This window comes from Cyclopterus lumpus, chromosome 15 (genome assembly GCF_009769545.1).
Source record: "Cyclopterus lumpus isolate fCycLum1 chromosome 15, fCycLum1.pri, whole genome shotgun sequence".
NCBI classification, from domain to species: domain Eukaryota; kingdom Metazoa; phylum Chordata; class Actinopteri; order Perciformes; family Cyclopteridae; genus Cyclopterus; species Cyclopterus lumpus.
The window spans coordinates 15,741,128-15,763,174 of record NC_046980.1 but is presented as its reverse complement, the minus strand read 5'-3'; the positions used below and the strand labels follow the sequence as shown (position 1 = coordinate 15,763,174).

Below are 22,047 nucleotides of genomic sequence, written 5' to 3'. Positions count from 1 at the left end.
TATGTCGCCAGAGTCCAAGGAAAAGACGGCCTTCTCCACTCCGTTTGGTTTATACCAATTCACCACGCTTCCCTTTGGGTTGTTCGGGGCCCAATCCACCTTTCAACGCCTCATGGACCAGGTGCTGCGTCCGCACGCTGCATATGCTGCCGCCTACTTGGATGATGTGATCATCCACAGCACCACCTGGGCGGAGCATGTGCAGCGGGTGGGCGCGGTGCTGGAGTCCCTGAGGCAGGCGGGGCTGACTGCCAACCCAGGGAAGTGTGCAGTTGGACGGAGGGAGGTACGGTATCTGGGGTACCACTTGGGCGCCGGGCAGGTGCGCCCTCAGGTAGACAAGACTGCCGCCATCGCCGCCTGCCCACCGCCCAAGACAAAAAAAGAGGTGAGGCAGTTTTTGGGGCTGGCGGGTTACTACAGGCGCTTTATTCCAAATTTCGCAGATTTGACCAGCCCCTTGACTGACCTAACCCGGAAAGGTGCCTCAGATCCGGTCCAGTGGAAGGTGCAGTGCCAGTTGGTGTTTGAGAAGGTAAAACAAGCTCTCTGTGGGGAACCACTCCTTCACACACCTAACTTCTCTCTCCCTTTTACTCTGCAGACTGATGCGTCGAACAGAGGGCTGGGGGCTGTTTTGTCCCAGCAGGTAGAGGGGGTTGACCGCCCGGTCCTGTACATCAGCCGGAAACTTTCAGAGAGGGAGGCCAGGTACAGCACGTGGAGAAGGAGTGCCTGGCCATCCGGTGGGCGGTCGACTCCCTGCGCTACTACCTCCTGGGGCGCTCATTCACCCTCTGGTCGGACCACGCTCCGCTGCAGTGGCTCCACCGCATGAAAGATACCAACGCCCGGATCACTCGGTGGTATCTGGCTTTACAGCCTTTTAATTTCAAGGTGATCCATAGGCCGGGGACGCAGATGGTCGTGGCCGACTTCCTCTCCCCAATACACTCCTGTAATCATGAACATTTGCATAAACGTAGTCTGCCAATCAGGACGTACCTATCTGGATACATGCAGACCCCACAGTGTATAAGCCATCACACACAACTGTCAATATCCAACACTTGTCTGGCTACGTTTATGCACATTTTCAGTGGCCGAATGCTCGCTGATGACTGGGGTGCGCATTTGCCGGAAAGTAAGAGTTCAGTAGTCCAGTAGAGGGCGGGGCCTGTGAGTTAGAACCAAAACTTTCTGGAGATTTCTGGAACTTTTCTGGCTTAATTAAAATACTGAGATAGTTTTTATGATGGGATTTGAATGACCTGAAACATTAAATACAGCCAAAGAAAATGTCAGAGGCCACCACTCAAAACTGGACATCCTGCAAGCCAAACTCTAATGATGAATATTACTATTTTTTCCACAGATGTTGTCTTCTTGGTCAGCCTGCAGACTGGATGCTCTATTTTGCTTTATTCGCTGCTACCAACTCTATTATGCATGTTCTCCTCTGGTCTGCAAGACATAATTAGTCTACTGGATAGGTCAACTTAATCATTCCTGAAAATAATATTCAATTATCTCCACAGCAACTTCTAGAGCATGTCTCCTATTTTTAGACCCCTTCTGTTTTACAGAGATAGGAAGTGTTATCCTTTTCATGTCAAGCCGGCTACACAAAGCAACGGAGAGTCAGCAGTGCTAAACAGTCCTTGGCGGACAAACTATTATACCTTAATAATAGCTTGCCTTAATATTAGCTTTCTTATTGTCTCTTCCTCTGTGTGGTGCACCGCATATGAGTTCCATCCAACTCCGGCTCTCCTTTCCCACAGCTTTCCTCTCGAGCTTTCCATTGCGTGCCCTTGACGTATATCCTCAATGACTCTTAGCGACGGGTACAACAACGTAATAACTTAGTTCTGTCAAGTTCAACGTTAGGCTCGTTTCAAGATAAGTCAGGCCAGCGCAGAATCAATCCCCAATGATCGCCTCCCAATGCCTGCCAATTAGATCTGAGTCCAACCTGATGCCAACTTCCCCTGGCGCAGTTTCTCTCTACCGACTGCAAGACCCAAGGCATGATTGGAAATGCCTGGCTGCAGCTTGATCAATGAGCTGGTTGGCTCGTAGTTTCCACCACAAACACCACGTTTTGTGTGTATTAGTCCCATGTTGTATATGTGACTTCCTGTATATTCTTTGAGGGCTGATGGAAACTGTCTGACGTGACCACAGCTTTTTGTCATCGATCCCTGCTGCTGCCGCCTGATCTAATCTCCACTTTCCGCAGTTCATCTCGATCAGAACTAGTGTCATCTCAGTAATAATTGTGGATATGTTTTGGAGGGAAGGAAGAGAGGGCAAATTGTCCAAAGCTTGTAAACGGTTACCATCCTGCATGACCTCATCAAGGAAAGAGACGTGTCACCAAAGCCTGTCAAAAACTGTTGAATAAGCTCTCTACCCCAAAGTGCTCCATATACACCATAACGATCACTGATAAGTGAGGCGATAAGAAAAAGATGGTGGATAATGTCACATAAGTATACACAATATACTCATTGATGCAGAGCACATAGCTATTAAATGAAGGAACAGAGCAGTAGAAGTGGCATTGAAACACAATCAGAAACTACAGCATGCACAGACATGCAAACAAAAAAGATGCATTTACAGCTCCATGAGGCAAATATGTCTCATATACAACCTGCGAACTCCATTTCACGCATTAACCTCTCTCACTCCTACCGTCTGTCAGTGTCTTCTTCAATCTCCTCCTACCTCTCTCGCTCTCTGTCTCTCACCAGTCACAATAAACATTTAGAGAATAAATAAATAATCCAGCGTGTATTCTGTGCTCCAGGAAACAGCATAATTGTCGTCGGAAGAGGGAGGCATCACTTGTCCAGGTGAATTATCACCTTTGAAGTTGGATTTGAGCAAAGTACAGCAATGCTGTTCTGTTGCCAGATAATGTCACATCTTGGAGAAAGGCCTCGCTTTAGGCTCAGCAGCATGCAGGCATACCCCATCGCCTAAACTCTGGGCTTCATTAGATTTTACTATTATGTATATCTAATTTTATCTTTAGCATTTTCCAATTAAGTGGTAATCCAATCCCTATGTACGGTCCCCTCATTGATCATCAATGTGACACATCAACAGAAGGTATGAATGTTAGACCCAGTATGAGCCACAGAGTGATGCTGCCCATGCAATGTTATGCTGTAAGTAATAATCGGTCACATTTTATAGAAATACAATTTTGTCTTTTTTTTATTTAATCACTGTAACATATGATTTTCATCTCCATAAAACCCTTCCACTATGCATGCATTTACACTTGTTATGCTCCCTTTCATTTATGTTGGTGATTCCTTTCATTTGAACATCAAATGCAGAGTTAATAAAAGCAATTTGCTGTTCCAGAAATCAGTGTGGTGGAGTTGTCTCAAGTGCCCAGGAAGTGACACAACTACCAGAAGCATCAACAACGAGGGTTTCTTTACAATAAATTAAAGAGTAAATTAGCTATTGGGTTCAACAGTTAATGTTACTGCCGCTCCACAGACGAAGATGAGAAATAATCTTAAACTTCCCAAAACAAAGAGGATGCCACTGTTAGAAATTACAGCTGATCTCAGAAAACAAAATACAACAGTCAAAGATTCTTTCAACATTAAAAATAAGACACCCGGTCTGCACATTATGATGGTAAGCTGAATTTAATTGTTGGTGCTTTATAACATTAACTATTAAAGATGATTCAAGGCCAAAGCAATGCTCACCTCTACAACATGCCCACCGTTGAATCCTCTCACCAATTAAACACCATCGGCACCATCCAGTCATACAGGAAACGACTTCGATAATCAAGAGTGCTGCTGAGGAATCATCCTCATTGGAGTTAAGCTCATTTATGAAAGGGTGCTCTCTTGTGGCCACCGGGAGTAAAATATGACCCAGGGACGCAAGAGGGATAGATCGACAGGAAGTAATATGCTCTCATAAAATCCTGCTGGACTTCTTTTATAGACTAAGCTGCCCACTTACTATTCACAACAGGTAGGGCAGCAACGAAAGGGGATTATCTATGTTATTGCATTCAAGTTATTAGATTGGAAAATATACAGACAGATATCGAAAGATAGATAGGTTGATGAATTGATTCTCATGAAAGAAACTCACAACCTCACCAGTCTGCAGTGGGACCAGAGCCGCTGAATCCGGAGCGGTGCCGTGCGCTCTCGGGTCCGGGTTTTCTTTTTCTCCCCTCCCATCTTATTCCTCCTCGCTTGCCACTAGTTTACCTCCACTTGTTCAGCCTTCACTCTGAGAGGAGGAGGATGGTATGTGATTGGCCAGGCGGGGACTGGTAGTCCGGAGGCTGGCATTGTGCTCCGCGTTGATCCCCGTGTTCTTGTTTACACCTTGCGGACAGGGAGGAGACAAGGCACCCAGGGGCCCCCAAGCAAAGACTCGGGAGTCCAGTCGGCTGTGGACCCGGCAATCGGACAGCATCTCCCCGCGGTACTTATTTTGAATGGTCGCAAAATAAGTTTTTGCTCTGCTGGGAATCGGACTCGCAATCGCCTGATTTAACCTCTCCATTCAGAGCAGCAATGCGTCAAACTTTTTGGTGACTTTTGTGGCACCACTGCACTCGTGGATCCCAGGCAAGCCGAGTAAGTGCAGCTGGAAATGAACCAGGAATTTGTTTCTAAATATTCACAGGGTGTGATATCTACGGACCTCTTCAAAGTCTGATTACGGGCGGACATGTTTAGTCAAGAGTGAACTATTTACCAAAACAACGTCAATTACTGGACTCTTTGGTATTCCTGCAATTTTTTTTCAGGAGAAGAGACTTTGTTGGACAAGAGCCACTTGTGTCAGAAACACCGCAGGTAACGCTGTGTGGGAGACCCCGGGACGTTTCGCAACGTCGTATACGGAAAAGATGCCCTGCGTTCGGATGCAGCGTGACCAAGGTCTCGGTCCTCTGGTTCTTCTCCTCTTGGTCGGAGGATACGTCGTGTCTGGCACTGGTGAGTTGGTATTCAGAGATAAGTTGTTGTGCATTGTGCAATACTGAGTTGGTATTCAAAGATCGGTGTGTAATCGTTGTGAAATACTATTGGTTACACATGGTGACATTGCGCAACATTGATAAAACACGCTCACATGTCCACGCGCGCACACATACACAACTTCGGATCTCAGATCCGATTTGTTTTTCATTTGCACACTTACCTCCACGCCCTGAATTAAAAAAATAAAAGAATAAAATAAAACGCATATGCCTTGGACTCTTGCGTATAGCTACAACTATAAGAGTGCAGCGGTCTGGGGTCGCCTGCTGACCAGCACTTTCTTTACCACACAGCAGAGCCTTCAGCCTTACAGTAGACCCGAGTTAAGAGCTCTCTTTTCTACTTGGAGCGGAACAATAAAAGTCCCCCCGGTGTGCGGGGAGTAATTACGGTTTTGCTCCATGCCTTCTTGGACCCTCCAAAAAGAAAAAGAAAAGAAACAGTAAGACGGAGCACTTGAAGTGTTTCAGGGAAAGAGATTATTTTATTTATTTATTTTACCATTGCAAAATCTAAATTTACACCAACTTATTTTTAAGCTTGGGAGGACATGTTGTGTCTGAAATACTGAAAGCACCCATTAATCACAAACCCCGATATCTTTTTTAATAATTTATTGTGAGACATAATATTTCAGTCTGAACAGAGCAGGCTTTGATCAGTAGATTGCTCAGAGTTAATGCCCTCAAAGACTGCAGCAGCTCTCATGGAGATGAAATCATTTGGTGCACAGGGCAGGTTGGAAAATAAAAGAACAATGCGGTCAACAATGAGTACAGAATCCACCCAAGCTTTGCTAAAATACCTCTCCATGAAATAAACCTCACTCTCTGGTGAGGAAGTCCATTTTTTACTTAATGACAGCAGTAATATTTTGGAGGACACGCTGACTGTCCGTCCAGGTCTGTGGCCATTTCTTTCAATGCCAATAAGAACCCCCCGCCCCCCCCCCACCCCCCCCCACACACACACACACACACACACACTTCCCCCCCTGCGTACCTAGGTCCTCGTGTGTGTATTATTCCCTGAACAGGCAGAGCAGAAAAGCAGCTTACGTTTATTAAAATTGTGGACTGTTCTGAAATCCTTGCATAAGGAATGAGAAACATTGATATAAACAGTTTTGCAGTGAGGTCCTGTTAGGGGAGCAGAGCCTGGGAGGAGGGGGGACAATAGGGGACAATAGCTCAGTGTGCCCCAGGAAAGTTTCTGTTTGGGAGAGAAAGGCAGAGATATATTTAGGGAATGCATGATGGGACAGACTGCATTTATCTTCTCTCCCACTGTGTGTATACCTTTCCTCTGCCGCCTCCCCTCAGATCCCTCCTGTCTCGGTCTCTGCCTGCATTGTGGATCTGCTGAGCTCACATTTCTGCTATGGTGCTCTTCTTTCTGTGTTGACATACACATTAATTACCCAGACTGCCAGGAACACTTGTTTGGAGTAACTTCCCTGCTGTCCACCGCCTCTCCCTGTGTGTCATTAATGACTTCATCAGAATTCGAAAAACGACATACGGGAAGTGTGTTTACACACTGCTTTTTGACATCATGATTAAATGAAGACGACACGGTTACCAGTAATCCCTGTATGTGTGGGGCCAGGGGGGGGGGGGGGGGGGTGACCAGTGGCCAGACTGGGAGGTCAAGACAGGAGGAGAGCGAGGCTGAGGGTAGTGACGAGGCAGTCGAATGTTCAGAGTTAGGCAGCGGAGCATGTCAGACACTCCCGTAGAAGCTGGATGAATGGTGACACCCCTCTAGGTTGTGCTGTTTCATTTGTGTCTGGTGTGGGAATCCTCTCGCTCTTGATAACAGAAGACTCTTTAATGTTATATGTGAGCTAATAAAACGCTGCTGACATATTTGCTGCCCTCCTCCTCTACGGTTTGGTCAGACTGTGATTTTCTGACAGTTAAAGAATACATTAGAGATGCATCAAAAAGAAAGTGACGACAGAGCTAACCTCGAACAGACACCAAAGTAGATTTCAAAGACGCTCAACAGATTGAAATGTCAGATTAGATTAAAGTGTCTCTGAAACATGTAGTCATAACAAAAGTGCTGCCAGGCTGTTGCGTCTACAGAGCTTTGGACAGGTGGTTGGGCACCGTGATAAATAAACAGACCAACAGCTCTGTTTGGGCCCGGCCACTGGCCAGACTAGTTCCTCAGGCATGTCCTGCTGGCAGACCAGACCAGGCCACATTCTGTCCCTGAGCAGTGCATTAGTTTTATGGTCGTCAGGCGGCAGAGGATGGGATCGCTGGCCAGCCGCTGCCCTCTCTGCTGTATTATTCATACGTGCAAAGTGGTCTTTGTTAATATTTAAAATGTGCTTATGATGCTCAAATTCTTGACATCAGAGACAGCAAAAGGAGAAAGAAGTGGGAGGGGAACAGCTGCTCAGCTCTCATTGGCGTAACTGGCCAGGATGGCTGCAGGGGGAAGAGGAGGCTTTTAGGGTACCAATAGGCATTTATAGATGATATAAAAGACTGGCAGTTTGAGCAAGTGTGCCAATTGCAGCCGAGGGCTGTTGCAGAGGACCCGTGTGAACCAAACAGGGAGAGGGGTTACGCAGGGTAATGTTATCCATCTGAAAGTTAAGAGGGAAAACAGAAAGAGGAGATCGAAAAAAAATGAATCTTCGAGAGACACATTGAGATGGATTGATTTCAGGGCAATGTTTTTAAATATCCTGTATGAGAAAAGAGCAAAGAAGAACCCTCCATAGCAGTGGTAATCAAGCGTCATTAAACCTCTGGCACGGGCCAGAGAATGAGGTGGAGTGTGGGTGGATATAGTATAGGTGGAAAAGAAGGAGAGCAAGGCCAGGGATGTGCAACAGGACCAGTTCAAAGCTAGCAAAGCAGAAGAAGAGAGACGGATATTGTCGAGCAAGGAGGCGGGGGGAGGAAAGTGAAAAAGAGAGACACAAATCCACTTGGGGGATGTTTTTATTAAGGCTCTTATCGATGGAGAGAGCTCACAGTATTAAGAGTAGACATGTTTAATGCTTTGCCAATACTCTGGATGTTAGACCGGACCATAAATCTGCAGCAAACAGCAAGGGCTCTGTAGGAGGCAGAATAGTGACGTAAATGGAAGAAGGAGATGACTACAAAGAATGGAGAGAGGAATTGGCAGCAGAAGAAAGTTTTGAGCTGAAATTGGCAGTCTTGAGATGAATATAATTTTAGGCACAGGCCCTTATTTTCTTTTTCAAAGGCAATATGTTCTCGAATCAATATGGCTGAGCTTGACAATTAATTCAAACTGTTTGTGTACAAAATGATCATCAAGTGAAGCTGGGATGGGATGGGATTTCATGTAATGCCTCCTTGGATTCTGGTTGAAAATGCGTCTTGTTGAACTCACACCAGATGATCTCTCCTACCTGTGTGCCCTTATATGAAACAGTAATAATGTGCTGGAATGTTTCAATTTAATCCAAAATGTAAAGCCATTGATGTTTTAAATTTTAAACCAATTTCCACCGAGCTGTTTAAACCAAGGTCAAACTAGTTTTAATTAAAATGGTAATAACACCATTTATTTTACTTTGTCAATTACTTTTAAAGTCTTTTATTTTCTGAATAAAACACAAAGATGTTGGTGGAGTGCTGTATAAATGTTGAAGCTGGAGGGAAAGAGGGGGATGGATGGATGGATGGATGGATGGATGGATGGATGGATGGATGGATGGATGGATGGATGGATGGATGGATGGATGGATGGATGGATGGATGGATGGATGGGCGGGCCGGGGGTGGTGGAAGAAGAGTTTCGGTGGCAGATGGGAGCTGAGTTGCTGCTGGGCCGGTAGGACAGGGTACCCCCTGCCCCTCCATCCTGCCCTGTGGGGGGAGATGGGTGGGGCAGACAGGGAAACAGGAAGAAAACCTCTGTGGGGTTCCATTGTGCTTTAGATGAATAGGAGACTCTACAGACCTTTGTGTGTGGTAAAAGGGGGCAGCAGTAGAGCACACACACACATACACACACACACACACACACACACACACACAGAGCTTGTTCACTTCAACTTTAACAGAGCTACACTTGCATGAGTGTGTGTGCTCACGATTCTTCAGATGTGTGTTCCTGTTGCGTGATCACACCTGCCTGTTGAAGCCTTAAACATCTCCGAATCTCATTACGATTGATATGCTAAGACATGCTCAGAGACATCTGACATGAAAAGGACACCACCCACCCACCCACATACACCCACATATGCAAAACGGAGCCACATCCTCTGATGAAGAGGTAGCATTTGTTTGTATAATGGTGGAAAACCCGCTGGGTCACTTGGGAGGAGTGGTAGAGTGAGTGCAGGAATTTTAATTTAAGATCTCAGCAGCACTCTGGGCATCGTGACCAATAGGATCATGATTCACCAAGGGGGGTCTTGCAAGATTCTGAGCAACCTCTTTACCCTAAGATAGACGCATACACATGCATGCACACACATAAACACACACACACACACACGCAAACACACCACCACACACACACACACACAAACACACACACACACACACCACACACACACACACGCACACACATTAACACACACACACACACCACACATATACACACACTTGGCAAAAGTGGTTGCGCTGAGGTCCATTAACCAGAAGCAGTGTCAGCACTTGATTGGCTGTGCTGTGGTCCAGGGCTCCGTGTGTGTCCTAGTCTAAAGAAGGGAGGGTTTCCCGACCATGTAAATTCCCCTCATCTTCTTAGCAGAGGCTTTTTTGTCTTTAAAAGGCAGTTGAGCCAAGTCCACTCAGAGCTTAGACCACATGAAATCTGTTAATGCCTGTGTTTGCGTCTGTTTGTATCTGAGTGTGTCATGTGGGCTCAGCTAACTGGAGGAAAAGTCAGCTTTTTAAAGTCTGTTAGAAATGTGTTAAATTGGGGGTGGCGATGGCAGTTGGTAGTATTCTGACTTCCATTTTGTGGCATACAAAGCTACATTGTCCCACATCCACATTAATACATTGCCTTCACTTGTCCCCATTTCCCCTTCTCTTTCCTTCAGTCAAGTTGATAGTCTCATCAGGTGTATTTATAGCTTAATAGTCTCACATATACCAACCTCTGTCATCCCTATCTCTCTCACTCCATCATTTCTTCCCCCAGCCAGCTCTCTGGCGGAGTTTGAGAATTGCTCTTTAGAAGGCACTGTGAAGAATCCCATTTCTCTGAGTGTAACACTTATTAGGGTCCCATCTGCCCTCAGGGTACTTATGAATGTGGAGGGTGTTTGGATTGTCGTTGGTAGGTAAAGGGGAAGATGGGGGGGGGGGGGGGGGGGGGGGGGGCAGAGAAGGGAGCTTTGTCATGCCTGTGTAAGTGGATGTGGGTGCAACTGGGGGCTTGTGCGAGGCAGGAAGGGGCTCTTACACTGCAGAGCATACATCGAGCAGCTGGTGTGTCTAAAGTAGGGGAATGACACACAAACCTCCCCAGAGGGATGGCGTATTGAGCGTACGTGTGCATATCTCCGGCTGAGAGAGGGAACGGAAATGATCCTGCCTCCTTCTGTCAGCATGGCAGGCAGCTAGGCAACAGCAGGACTTTCAAACAACTTAGTATATTTTTTCTCCCTCAGGCTTTAGATCAAGGCGAATGATGCTTAATGAGTGTATTTGTTATTTGTGAGTGTGTAAAGGCTGGGGTGGGGTAGAGCGTGGGCTTGTGCGATCGCGCTGCTGTGTTATTTAACGCACTGATTGTCGTAAAGCACCATGTTTGTCTCTCAAATTCATTGCCCTCGTCAGTAATGGAGCAGTGATTGGCCACTTAATCTGAGGTCAACAAGAGCACCTCCAGACCTTCCCTTTCCTGGTCTCTTCTTTAATGCTCTTTCCCTGTTTTCAGTTTCTTGTCTCCTTTCCTTGTTGTTCTGCTCCTCTTCTCCCCCCTCCTCTCTTTGGCTTGTCTTTACATATTGTGCTTATGGAAAAGGTCTGCTATACAGTATCTAACTTCATCCCCGAAACATATGACACATACAAGCATGCGCAGTAGGGTCAATAATCCCTGTTTCTGCTCAGACACTCTTGGATCAAACCATAGCAAAGAGAAGAGCGAGCGTAAGAATGAGATCTGCCCTCATCCACTCTATAATTCCTCCACTCGTCTTCAGCTCCAGGACTTAATTCTCACTTCTCCTCCAGAGGCTTTGACACAAACACACAGTAAAGATTCTGTTCTCGCATTGGATGCAGGTCTTAATCAAGGGCTGACAGGCGCCTCTTGGCTCGGGTTTGTGTGTTTGCCGTGAGAGTGTGTGTGTGTGTGTGGGCGTGTGCGCATGTGCGTGTGCGATGGGCGAGTGCTGATGGGAAGCCAGCCGTATTACTTAGGTATTACTCCCTTTTCTGCATGGGTCACAGTGGGGTCACACTCTCAATCTCAATCACCACACAGCTTGCGCACACACACCCATCTCTCTCTCGCTCTGGCAGGCGCTCTGATTGCACAGGTGGAAACCTGGTTTATCCTCCTGGTTCATTCACTGAGCCAGGTGTACGCGAAGTACGCTACAAAATGCCACCAGGCGCCGGTCGCTGTCGAGTTAGGAATCGTTTTAAATAGGCGCCATGTGTAAAGTAGCGGGCGAGGCCTGGTCTAATGTGGCAAATGTACCTGCATGTAATTAAGGTTAGATTTAAGTGTATGAGCTCACACACGCATCAAGTGTGTCAGCGGGTGTGTGTCTCAAGCCTCTTACCTGCTGCTGACCAGATGGGCTCAACAGCAGACCTCACGCTCACCTCTTCGTGCCACTCCGCTTAGATTAGCTAGTGTGCTGAGCTAAGGCACAGAGGCATTATCATGGACACATCAGCCCCCCCGCCCACACCTTCCTCCCCATGCAGCGCCCAATCCTGCACACACACACAAATACATCACATATGTAGCCCTCATTCTTCACATAAGATATTTAGGATGACGATATGCTGTTTGTGTGTGTAGCCTGCTGTTTATGGGGATTATCAAAGCAGATGGACAGCCATGCTGACTATTGAGGGTTCATTAACTCTGGGTGCCTCTGCTCTGACTCGGCTCTTGCTCAGCTTCACATGCCTCCAATTCGCTAAGCACATGGCGGTGTGTGTGTTAATGTGCGTGTGTTTGTGTGTGTGTGTGTGTGTGTGTTGGTACAGCAGGTAGAGAAAGCCGCTCACACAAGCAAAGGAAAGCCATACGAATGTTAATCAATTGGGGGATGTTCTGTATGTGGAGCTTCAAGTTTCTGTATGATTAGTTCACATGGAAGCGGTGCAGCAGAGGCCACTCTTTGTTTTTTTTACCCCAACGTCATCATGCATGTTAATCTACTCCCGTGTTAATGTCGTTTGTGTCAAAGTAAGGTCTATATACACCAAAAGCAGAGTTATGATTTAGCATGATGCAATATCTTCAGCCAAGGACCATTTCCATGGCATTTCGCTGCTCTCTCGGGGGAGATGGATAGGTATAGTTATAGAGGGTCATTAAACTCTGAGCGGTGTCTCTCCCTGTCAAAAACTTCAACCTTCACGTCGCAGCCAGCTTCAGCCCCCGTCTTCCACAGCTTAATAAAAGAAACATGTATATCACGCAGGGAAAGATAGACATACCTGTGGAGAGCTGGGCAGACAGACAGACGGACTGGCAGATTCCTAGGCAGATGGGTTGTTTGAAACCCTCAGAGACTTCGGCAGAGACAGACAGTTAAACAGACAGTAATGAGTCACCTAGTGTCATGACACCTTGGCAGAGATGTGGCCAGGAGTAAGAAATGTGTTAGAAACAGTACAAATACAGTAACTAATGATTATTTTCATTATTCATTTATATCTTGATTATTTTTTCATTATAATTAGTCTGTTAAATGCCAGGAAGATAGTGGAAAAGGCTCATTACAATGTCTCAGAGCCCAAGGTATTGACTGTTTTGTCCAACCAACAGTCCAAAACCAAAGATATTCAATACGCAATGATATAAAACAAATAGCACATTCTCAATTTTGACTGGAACAATCAAATGTTAAAGCGAAAGTTATCGACTAATAATTAATAAACCAGTAACACCCCTGGTATGGTATGGTACAACTCAATAGCAATTGTGCTTTCTGTGTTATTGTGATGTCCTTGGTTTAATTTCTGCCTTATGACTTTTGTCACTTATCATCCCTTTTTCTTACATTACTCTCAACTGTATAATAAGCACTTTGCTGTTTCCAAACACCAGCTGTTGCTAAACTATTAAAAACGGCACATAGAACTCTCAGTTTAGCACCTGAACCCAACAGCAAAGGCACGGGGGAGATCATTTACAGGTACATTTCTGGGGCTTTTAATGCCTGTAATGGGAAAATGTTTTATTGTGGAACATTGACAGATTGTAACTTCTCTGCTGCTCTCAAGCCCTTTGTGATGAGGTGAGGGAGTCTTTTTTGTTAAAGCTATAGGGGACGATGAATGGCAAAACGAAATCGAACATTTACGTGTGCGTGTCAACGTCCGCCCACGGCACGACGGTACCAGAGTGCGCGTACATGCGTGCAATTGCGCGCACATTCTGGTGAGCGTGCGTGCTGATATGCTGCCGCTTATGGCGGCGTCCCTCTTTATGTGTATACAGTGGTCTGGAGTGTACATCTCCTTACCTCTAAAGCGCCCAGCATTACATTAGCAACAATTTACACATCTGTCCTGAGGCGAAGAACGATACACTCTGAGAATAATGAAAGTCTCAGTCAAAGATTGTGTGTTTGTGTGTGCGCGTGTGTGAGAGAGAACGGTAGGGGAGACTCCATAAACAAGCAACAGAGGAGGTTTATTAAAACTCCACCACCACTCAACATCCTTTTGTCCTTCTATTCTCTGTGTCCCTCACCTCCCTCCCCACCTCAGCCAGAGGAGCGATTACATGCCTCTGTCTCTCTTGTCTTTCATCTCTCTCTGTGAAGAGGAGAGGAATGAAGGTCTTCTGTGGCGTGTAATTACACAGAGGGATCCTGGATGAGGGCGTCTGTCTCCACAAAAAATAAATAAAAAGCAACCCCCTCTCCCCCTAAATACCTCTTGATACGGGGAGATCTAAAAAGAGACATTTAACTACCTTTGATCCACCGCAGTGCCCTTGTCTTTACCTGCCACTTATGGAGACCTAATAAGTACTATCACAAGTCTATTTATTTCATTAGAAGCACTGACACTAACATATGCGTGGCTCAGCTCCAGCCCCGTGGGAATGAAATACACAGCTCCTCCATTCATTTTAAGCACAGAGTCATAATCATGACACATTTACAGGCCGGTGTTCCAATCTTACCCATGAGTCATATTGCTGAATGATTATGGAAGGGCGGATTTTTATAGTCTTACATTGATATTGGCTCAACCTCTAATTGGCCCAAAGCACATTTGCATTCTGGGAAGGTAATAATGGGGCTCTTTGGAGACACTTTACACGAGAAAGTCATTGCACTCTGACTTAATTCTCCTCATAGAAGTGCTGATGCCTCCAGATGGCTTTTTTACTGTGTGAGTGTGATATGGCCCATTTTGTGTGCATGATCATACACTTACCCGATACTTTGGGAATAGCTAACTCGGTAGCAATGACACTGGTCTCTTGGTAACGAATTTTACATGATAATGTTTTTATTGCTTTTTAATTATTTTTACTCGCAACAGAAGATAAACGTAAATAACGCTTGCTAATATGACATGCTTGAAGAAATACAAAATAGATGTTGCCACTAATAGGTTGTTTATCGTGAACATAGTGGACAAATAAGATTTATTTTTCTCTCGTCCGTTAGCGTCTCTTCTCTGTATCTTGAGTGTTATGTAAGTGAACAAAGGTCATACAGTGTGGTTAACATTCTGCACAGGTCACTGAGGTCAAGCAGCTCTCTGTTTGAGAGATGGAGTCGGCCTGAATGTGTTTAACGTGTCTTTTTACTTGTGTAAATCCGCCCCCATTCAAAGGGACTTAACTGTTTCTCTGAACTCACTGGGAGATGAAGTGAGCGTTCTGGTGCAGCTCAAACAGACTTGGCGTCAGACAATAGATTGGGGTCTTCTATTGCACTTAGCTGAAGCTGCTGAATAGACTCTGAATAAAGCCGGAGTGGTGCGGCCATGCAGCTGCTGGACAATAGCCTGCTCAGCAAAAAGGCAGCCGGTGACCTCGAGGTCTGCTTCGGCCCTGTCCACTCTGATCCCTCAACCCCCGCCACACAGACTCGGCATCAGGAAAGCCACAACAGAGATCCTGCAGTAATTCAAGCAATTCAACCCCAAATGTCAGTGTGTTACACTAGTGACTGAATACAATGAATAGTGACACATTCTGGGAAATGCATGGAGTTGCTTTCTTGTCAAGAATCAGATGAGAAGATCCCTCTCATAGCTGTATGCTGAGTTTGCAAGAGCCTGCAGTGTCCGAAGTTGAGAAGATCCACCTACCAACACCTCTAAATTTGACCTGCTAACACAGGACATTTAATTCATACAGAAACAGAAATCCAATCACAAAAGGTTGCAGGTTTCTAAGGGGTTAAGTTTCTTGGCTGTATGTTTGGACTTAACCCTGTTAGCACTGTGAGGTGATGACTACTTGTTGAACTATATGAGCTAAAACCTTGCCCTGTACTTCGAGCCATACTGAAATCAGTGATGTTGAGGTACTTATTTAGCATTTGGCTGTGCAATCAGAAAATTGACAGTGCCCTGCCGTGCCCCTTTTTCAGAGAGACTGGGGAAAGGCAATATGTTTACACAATGTTTAAACTATATTTTCACCATAAAAAGGACAATGGGATTTAATGGGTCTTTGTCTAACTGGGTGGTGATATGATTAAATAAATCTGGATCCCATTTGGAAAGTAATGCACTCATATTGGCTTTGTGACTGAAATGTTCAGGAATCCATCACACTGAGGAAATTTCTCTTTGTTTGAGCAGTCAATAGAACACATTTTATTCTACTTTAATAATAGCAACTCTCTGAGCCTCAGAAATACTCTCATTTCCCAAAATAAACATCATCATCACTCTTACACCCAAACTCAAACACAACTTTACATAAAAGCCACCATCGGGAATAAAAACATGCACACAGGCACTGCAGCTCCCCTCCCTGCATTTGATCACAAGCGGCCTCCCCTCCTCCCCATTTGTCTTTATTCTGGGGATTATTCTGACCTAATCTCTTCAGAGCATAATTCAGATTATATTTTGTGTTATTATTATTGCTATGTCCATTCTCTACTAGCCTGCTGGGATTTCCCGACTGTCGTAGTGCTCGTGGGTTTGGAAAATTGATTAAAACTGCTGACCACTGCCCTAGATAGCACACGATCTGGAAAGTGGATGAAAAAATAAAAGCAAACACAAATGATACAGTGCTGCATATTTTAACAACATGTATTCTCTAATAGAACTGTGGGAGTACAGGCTCAGCACGCTGTCAGACAATGTGAAAATCCCCCTTTCATGCTGCATTGATTGTAAATTAGAACAGTAGTCATAAATGTTAAACAATACACTGAAACACACGATTTGCCTTGGCCAAACAGTTAAAGTTTGCTTTTAACTTCCAACACTCATAAAGAGACCGAATAAAAACCCAGCTAATTATCTGAAGTAAAAGTTTGTATGCGTGCAGTTAAATCTGGGGGCTCCATCTGTGTTTGAGCCTCCATATTGTCTTGAAAGTTGCTCAACAATTTGATATTTAGACGTAATGTCATGTTTAGTCTTCATTTTCAAGATTGTGTTTAAACACCATCTGCCTTTTTGCCTTGTCTCTAAGCCCGGGAATTTGAACCGGAGGACCCCTGAATAAATTGTTGTATATCCGTCAAAATTACAGTAAGTGCAGAAAATGAAAATATATTCCCTGTCATTTATTATGTTTGAAGCATGTAGGGTCTCCATTTCCCCTAAATATCACTTTATGAAAATGATGCGAAGAGTAAAATATTGCTACATCTTTCACCAACATATCTCAAATGTCTCAATGTATTCCAATTTTGTGGGAATTGAGCCAAATGACAGTGAATCATCACATAATGTATTCTCCTATGTATGTAGGAAGTAGAAGTAGTTCTAACATAATTTGTTTTCTTAAAAAAAGAAGGTTGAAAAAATGTTTTGCCTGGTAAGCACCTACATTCACCTTTCACAGACACAAAACATACACCAGGTCCCTCGTGCCCTGACATACTGTACACAATCTGCACTTTACGTCCTTCCAGTGCTCCCCTTTGCTTGCTTGTTTTTCTCAATTAAGATGAATTATAGAATTGCATTGGGGACCAAGGCCAAGCAGCAGTTATTGTGATGTTACCCCGAGGCACTCAGTCAATGAGTTGGAGAGAGAAACAGAGTGCTGTAGATATTTTGGTCTCCGTGCCTCACACCCCTCAGATTCTTAATGGACCACACGATATGCAACGATAGCAGAACGTACGAGAGCCTGTGCGTAAGAAGGGGAGGAGGAGGGACGAGGAAGTGAAGCTTGGGTTTATTGCTCAGATGTGGAGGTGGAAGGAGATAAAGGAAGGGAGACAGGGGAGTTGCGGGGGCTGTGTTTGTGTTAGCGGTTGGGGACTTGAGAACAGACCAGGCGGCAGTGTACATTTCATTACTCTGTTCTCCAGAGGCCCAGGTGTGTGTCGCAGCTCCTTCATTGGGCAGCAGAGCGCCAGATGATTAGATGAGTTGCACCTCAGTAAATGGATGGTATTGGTCTCCACACCTTGTTTTATGGACCACCTTAGAACATGATGTGTTTAAGACAAGACGGTGTGAATTTCACACCGTCTAAAATTGCCTCTTCTGCTCAGCTGACGTTCTATCTTTTTCGTCGTCACACTCCTTAAATTGCACCTTCACCTCATTCCGTCCTCTTTGCTTCGCTGTGTTGTTCTGTTCCTTTTTCCTTTCCTTTTTCATTTCCTCCTCTGACCGCTTTTAGCATCTCCACAGTCATTAAAATGATTGGAGGCTACGTAATGTATGTTAATGTGCTTGTACTTTTAGAGTAGTTTTGCTGTCCATGCTATAATATTTCATGGGGAGGAAAGAAAACACAGTAGCGCGCCTCTGTGTCGGGTAATTAAATTGAGATTGTAATCTGTCATTTTTTGAGAGGCATGTGCAGAATAGCTCTCTCACAGGTGGAGGTGTGAGATCACAGAAAGGTGAGGCCATGGCAAAGGCTGAGAGACCTTTCATAAGCATCTGTTTTTTAATAATGTAGCATTAGGTATTAGTGCAGCAGAACCACAAAGGTGTTATAATGTTGCGCAGTGAAGCCTGAGGTATGGAGTTAACAGAGGGCTGTGACCTCTGAACTACTGATTAGCACCGTAATAAATGTAAATGCTACATGTTGAAAATATGAGGGCACTAGTGTGAGCTATTATTGCAGAAACCTCAACATGAATACTTAATGTTATAAACTAGTGTTGATATGCTGTAGGGTTGATAAAGCCGTGGCATCTGGAATAAATTAACTCCATTTGCAGAGAAGCTGGACCCAGTCTCATTTCATTCGCATCAATCATTTGCTGTTTGCTTTTTGGTCTGCTGCTGGCATGTTAACTATTCAAAAAGCCCCAGCATTATTGTTGCACATATGATGTATAGCCGAATAGCGTTGTATATCTCACTCTCTTTTCTGTAATCTGGTCAGCCACCCAAACACAACTCACCTATTATGCTCTTCTACACTCACACAAGCTGGTTCTTTGTTGTTGTGGAAAATGGAAGTTGTGAAGTCAGTCATGCTGAATAGATTGTAAATTGTCGGGAAGATTATAAAGACCTTTATGTTTGCAGCCTGTCATTGCGCTTCACAAATGACCCAAGTGACCGCAGCCATATGAGAGTCAAGCAGTTCTATTCTTATGGTTTCCAGCACGGTGTGGCCATTCGAGGCCCGCACTTAGCCGTCAGTATTACCAAGAAATATCTCAGGAAAGATATTAGAAGGTTATGGTTTGGTACTGTTACAACGCCTCCATCCTTTGAGCTCTAAACGATTGGGAATCTCTTACTATTTAGACCTGCTATAATCACATCTTCGTATCAACAATGGACCAAATGACCATGTGTAAGGGGTGTCTTATACTGGTCATTATCAGCCTCTGAGAAATAAACAGAAACAAAACAGCTGGGACACACTAAAACAACATGCAGGCCACAGCTGGAAAAGGGTAAGCTAAGGTAACATTATATTTATTATGAATTGCTGTGTGAATGTTTTTTCACATTATTTTCAGTCCGCTATCTTTCGAATTGCAATCGAAAAAAATGTTCAGTGCAGGATTACCACTAATATTGATTGTCAACGATCTACATCTTAAGGAAATAGCATTGCTATCCACTAGCTTCTCTTCTGCGGCCAGACAATGGACAGTATTTTAGCGAATCGAGCTTCGAAATGAGTCGCTGCTCCTCATTGAAGAGCACAGGTAGATGTTTTTGAACGTGGATAGAAGCCTAAGTGCTGGAACTGTGAGGCTCTTTAAATAAAAGTGTCTACCTCACATCATAAATACCACATGAATGTGGAGCTGAGGAGAATTTACTGTTTAGCAGGAGTTTATGTGCTACCTGTGCTTTTCTTTAGTGTACTATGAGTCTTTGATGGTGCATCTTTGGATGGCGTCAGTGCTTTAAACTCAGAATTCTCAAAGCGATTATACAAAGTTAATCTATGAGAAGCGGAATAATCCAGACTGCAAAATGGGGAGATGGGCCTCTCTGTTGTCTGTATGCATGTGTGTGGGGTTTCCAAACCCAATAAGTCATCTCCACGCAATTCCATAGGTTGCCCTGTAAATCCCAAGCAGAATAAAATCTAATCAGATCATGTAGTGTCCCTTATGTTGTTTGTGTGTGTGGATTCCGCCTACACACAAACGGTTCCCGTCCCTACCTGTCACACTTTAATTTGTCTGTCAGCATGTATTATCTTGTCAGATTTAAGGCAAGGCAGCTAGTCAGATTCTGGGTGTGTACGTTTTGTTTATCCTATTCACCCAGTTCTGTCTGTCCAGGTCTTTGCATGTGAGTTCATTCATCTAGTCTCGAAGCAAAGCTCTTTCTTTGTTTTTCATCGTCAATAATCAATACTGGTACTATGAATCCAGGTCATCTTGGCTCCTGTGGCTTCTCCGTCTCTATTTTTTGTGTGCTCTCTGTCTTTATCAATCTCTGTCTCTCTCCCTCCCTCTTTTCCTCTCTTGCTTGTACTCTCTCCGTCTTTGTCTTCTCCCTCTCTATTCCCGTCTTATTCTCCTCTTCTGTCCTCACGTTCTGTCCTCTTCCTCCTGCTCTCCTCTTGAAAAATGACTTTGCCCATGTGGACAGAGCTCTGCACGGTTGTTCCACTATTAATTAGTCTTCTTCGTGTGGCACTGATTAAAAATAGAGTCAAAATTAGTCAAGACTTTTCTTCCTCTCCAGCTTCCTCTTGTCTCCCCTCCTCGTACACTGAACCCTGTTGGCTAAACTTAAAAATGGATGTAAGATTGACAATGAAAAGTTAGCAACAAAATGGCCCAGTCTTCCCTTTTGGTCTTGTGTGTCAGTGTGTGTGTGTGTGTGTGTGTGTGTGTGTGTGTGTGTGTGCGTGTGTGTGTAGCAGTGAGTGTTGTCAGAGAATATGTGTACCGCCCGCGGACCTCTTTGCTGGGTGCTGTCTCATGTCGAGCGGTGTGTTTGAGAGGCTTGTCGAGGTAAAGCTCCTGTCAGCGCCTGACCGGAGGGAGCATACTGATGAAAGGCCTCTTCATCATCCTAATGGGATACACAAACCTCTTAACCAGCACTGCTGCCATAGCTTCAGCTGGGTGAAGCAAAAGAGAGAGACGGAGAGAGCTGAGTGACTAGCCAGACCACACAGGACTATACTATACTATAAACCTATATGTGCACAGGTCAGACATTTTTTTATAGTGTACACAAAACAATGCTTTTGGCAAAGGAAGAGTCGTGACTCTGGGTTGGCTCGGGTTTGTGAGAGGTTCAGTGGACCAGGGCCATCAGGATCTGGGACAGAGAGTTAATGCCCTGCTGTCCACGGGAGCCACAGCCATGTGCCCCCTCTCTCCACTGGCATAGATCCAGAGTAAGGACCAGAAATATGAAACAAGGACAAAGAATATGAACACAAAGGAAACACAACTGAACCTTTATCGATAGGTCCATTTTATTGAATCACATCTACACACATTCATACCTGGAAGCTGCCCAATAAACCCACAATACGATCTGCTGTCGCCAGAGTAGCTTCATTGAACCAGTTGAGTAATGAAACGGGGGTAGGTCTGCTCCTTCACATTTCCCACCCAGATTTCGCCTCTTGTCTAGTCCAGGTACTACAGCCAACCTAAAAAACCTTTAGGCCATCATTGTCCCGATCGTTTTCAAGGGATCGTTGTCAGCCTGTTTGTTCGTTAGTGCTACAACACAAGCAAAGAAGGGGAACCTGGTGAACACTTTGCCTGCTTAGCATCGGCATGTTAGCATTGTTTGTCATTGTGAGCATGTTTGCAAGCTGATGTTAGCATTTAGCTCAAAGCACTGCTATGCCTAAGTATAGCTTCACAGAGTCGCTAGCTTGGCTGGAGACTCTTAGTCTTGATAAATAAATGACCATTTGCTGGAGCCTGCTTACCAGCCCGCTGCAGGGGGTGACAGAAGGAGGTGAGTGGGAGAGGAGGAGAAGAAGCCAAAGAGATTGGGAAAGAGTCTCTCATCGTTATTGTCACAGTGTCCCACACTCTGACCACTCAGTGTCGCCATCAGTCTGTGTTGGCCCCAGGCGTCTGGCGGGTGACACTCTGACTCTCCTTCCGTCCATTCATCTCTCCCTGTTGCAGCTTACACACAAATACACAAGCACATTTTCTTTCTCATTCACAGCCGCCTATTTTGCTTGTCTATGCCGAGGGGATTTCCATCATGCT

At 44.9% G+C, this 22,047-nt stretch overlaps 1 protein-coding gene across 5 annotated transcripts in view; it reads left to right on the top strand.

The window, feature by feature from the left end:
* Nucleotides 1–4,278: 4,278 nt before the first annotated feature.
* The window catches only part of unc5b (unc-5 netrin receptor B), a 45,790-nt gene continuing 28,021 nt past the window's right edge, over nucleotides 4,279–22,047 (top strand). For 3 of the 5 annotated variants that reach the window (XM_034552632.1, XM_034552633.1, XM_034552628.1), the window contains exon 1: nucleotides 4,289–5,000. In XM_034552632.1, the coding sequence (XP_034408523.1) occupies nucleotides 4,913–5,000 (88 nt within the window). In that variant the 5' untranslated portion in view covers nucleotides 4,289–4,912. Of the gene's footprint in view, nucleotides 5,001–22,047 lie in introns of all 5 variants that reach the window. The other 2 variants (XM_034552629.1, XM_034552631.1) reach the window with 2 other exon arrangements.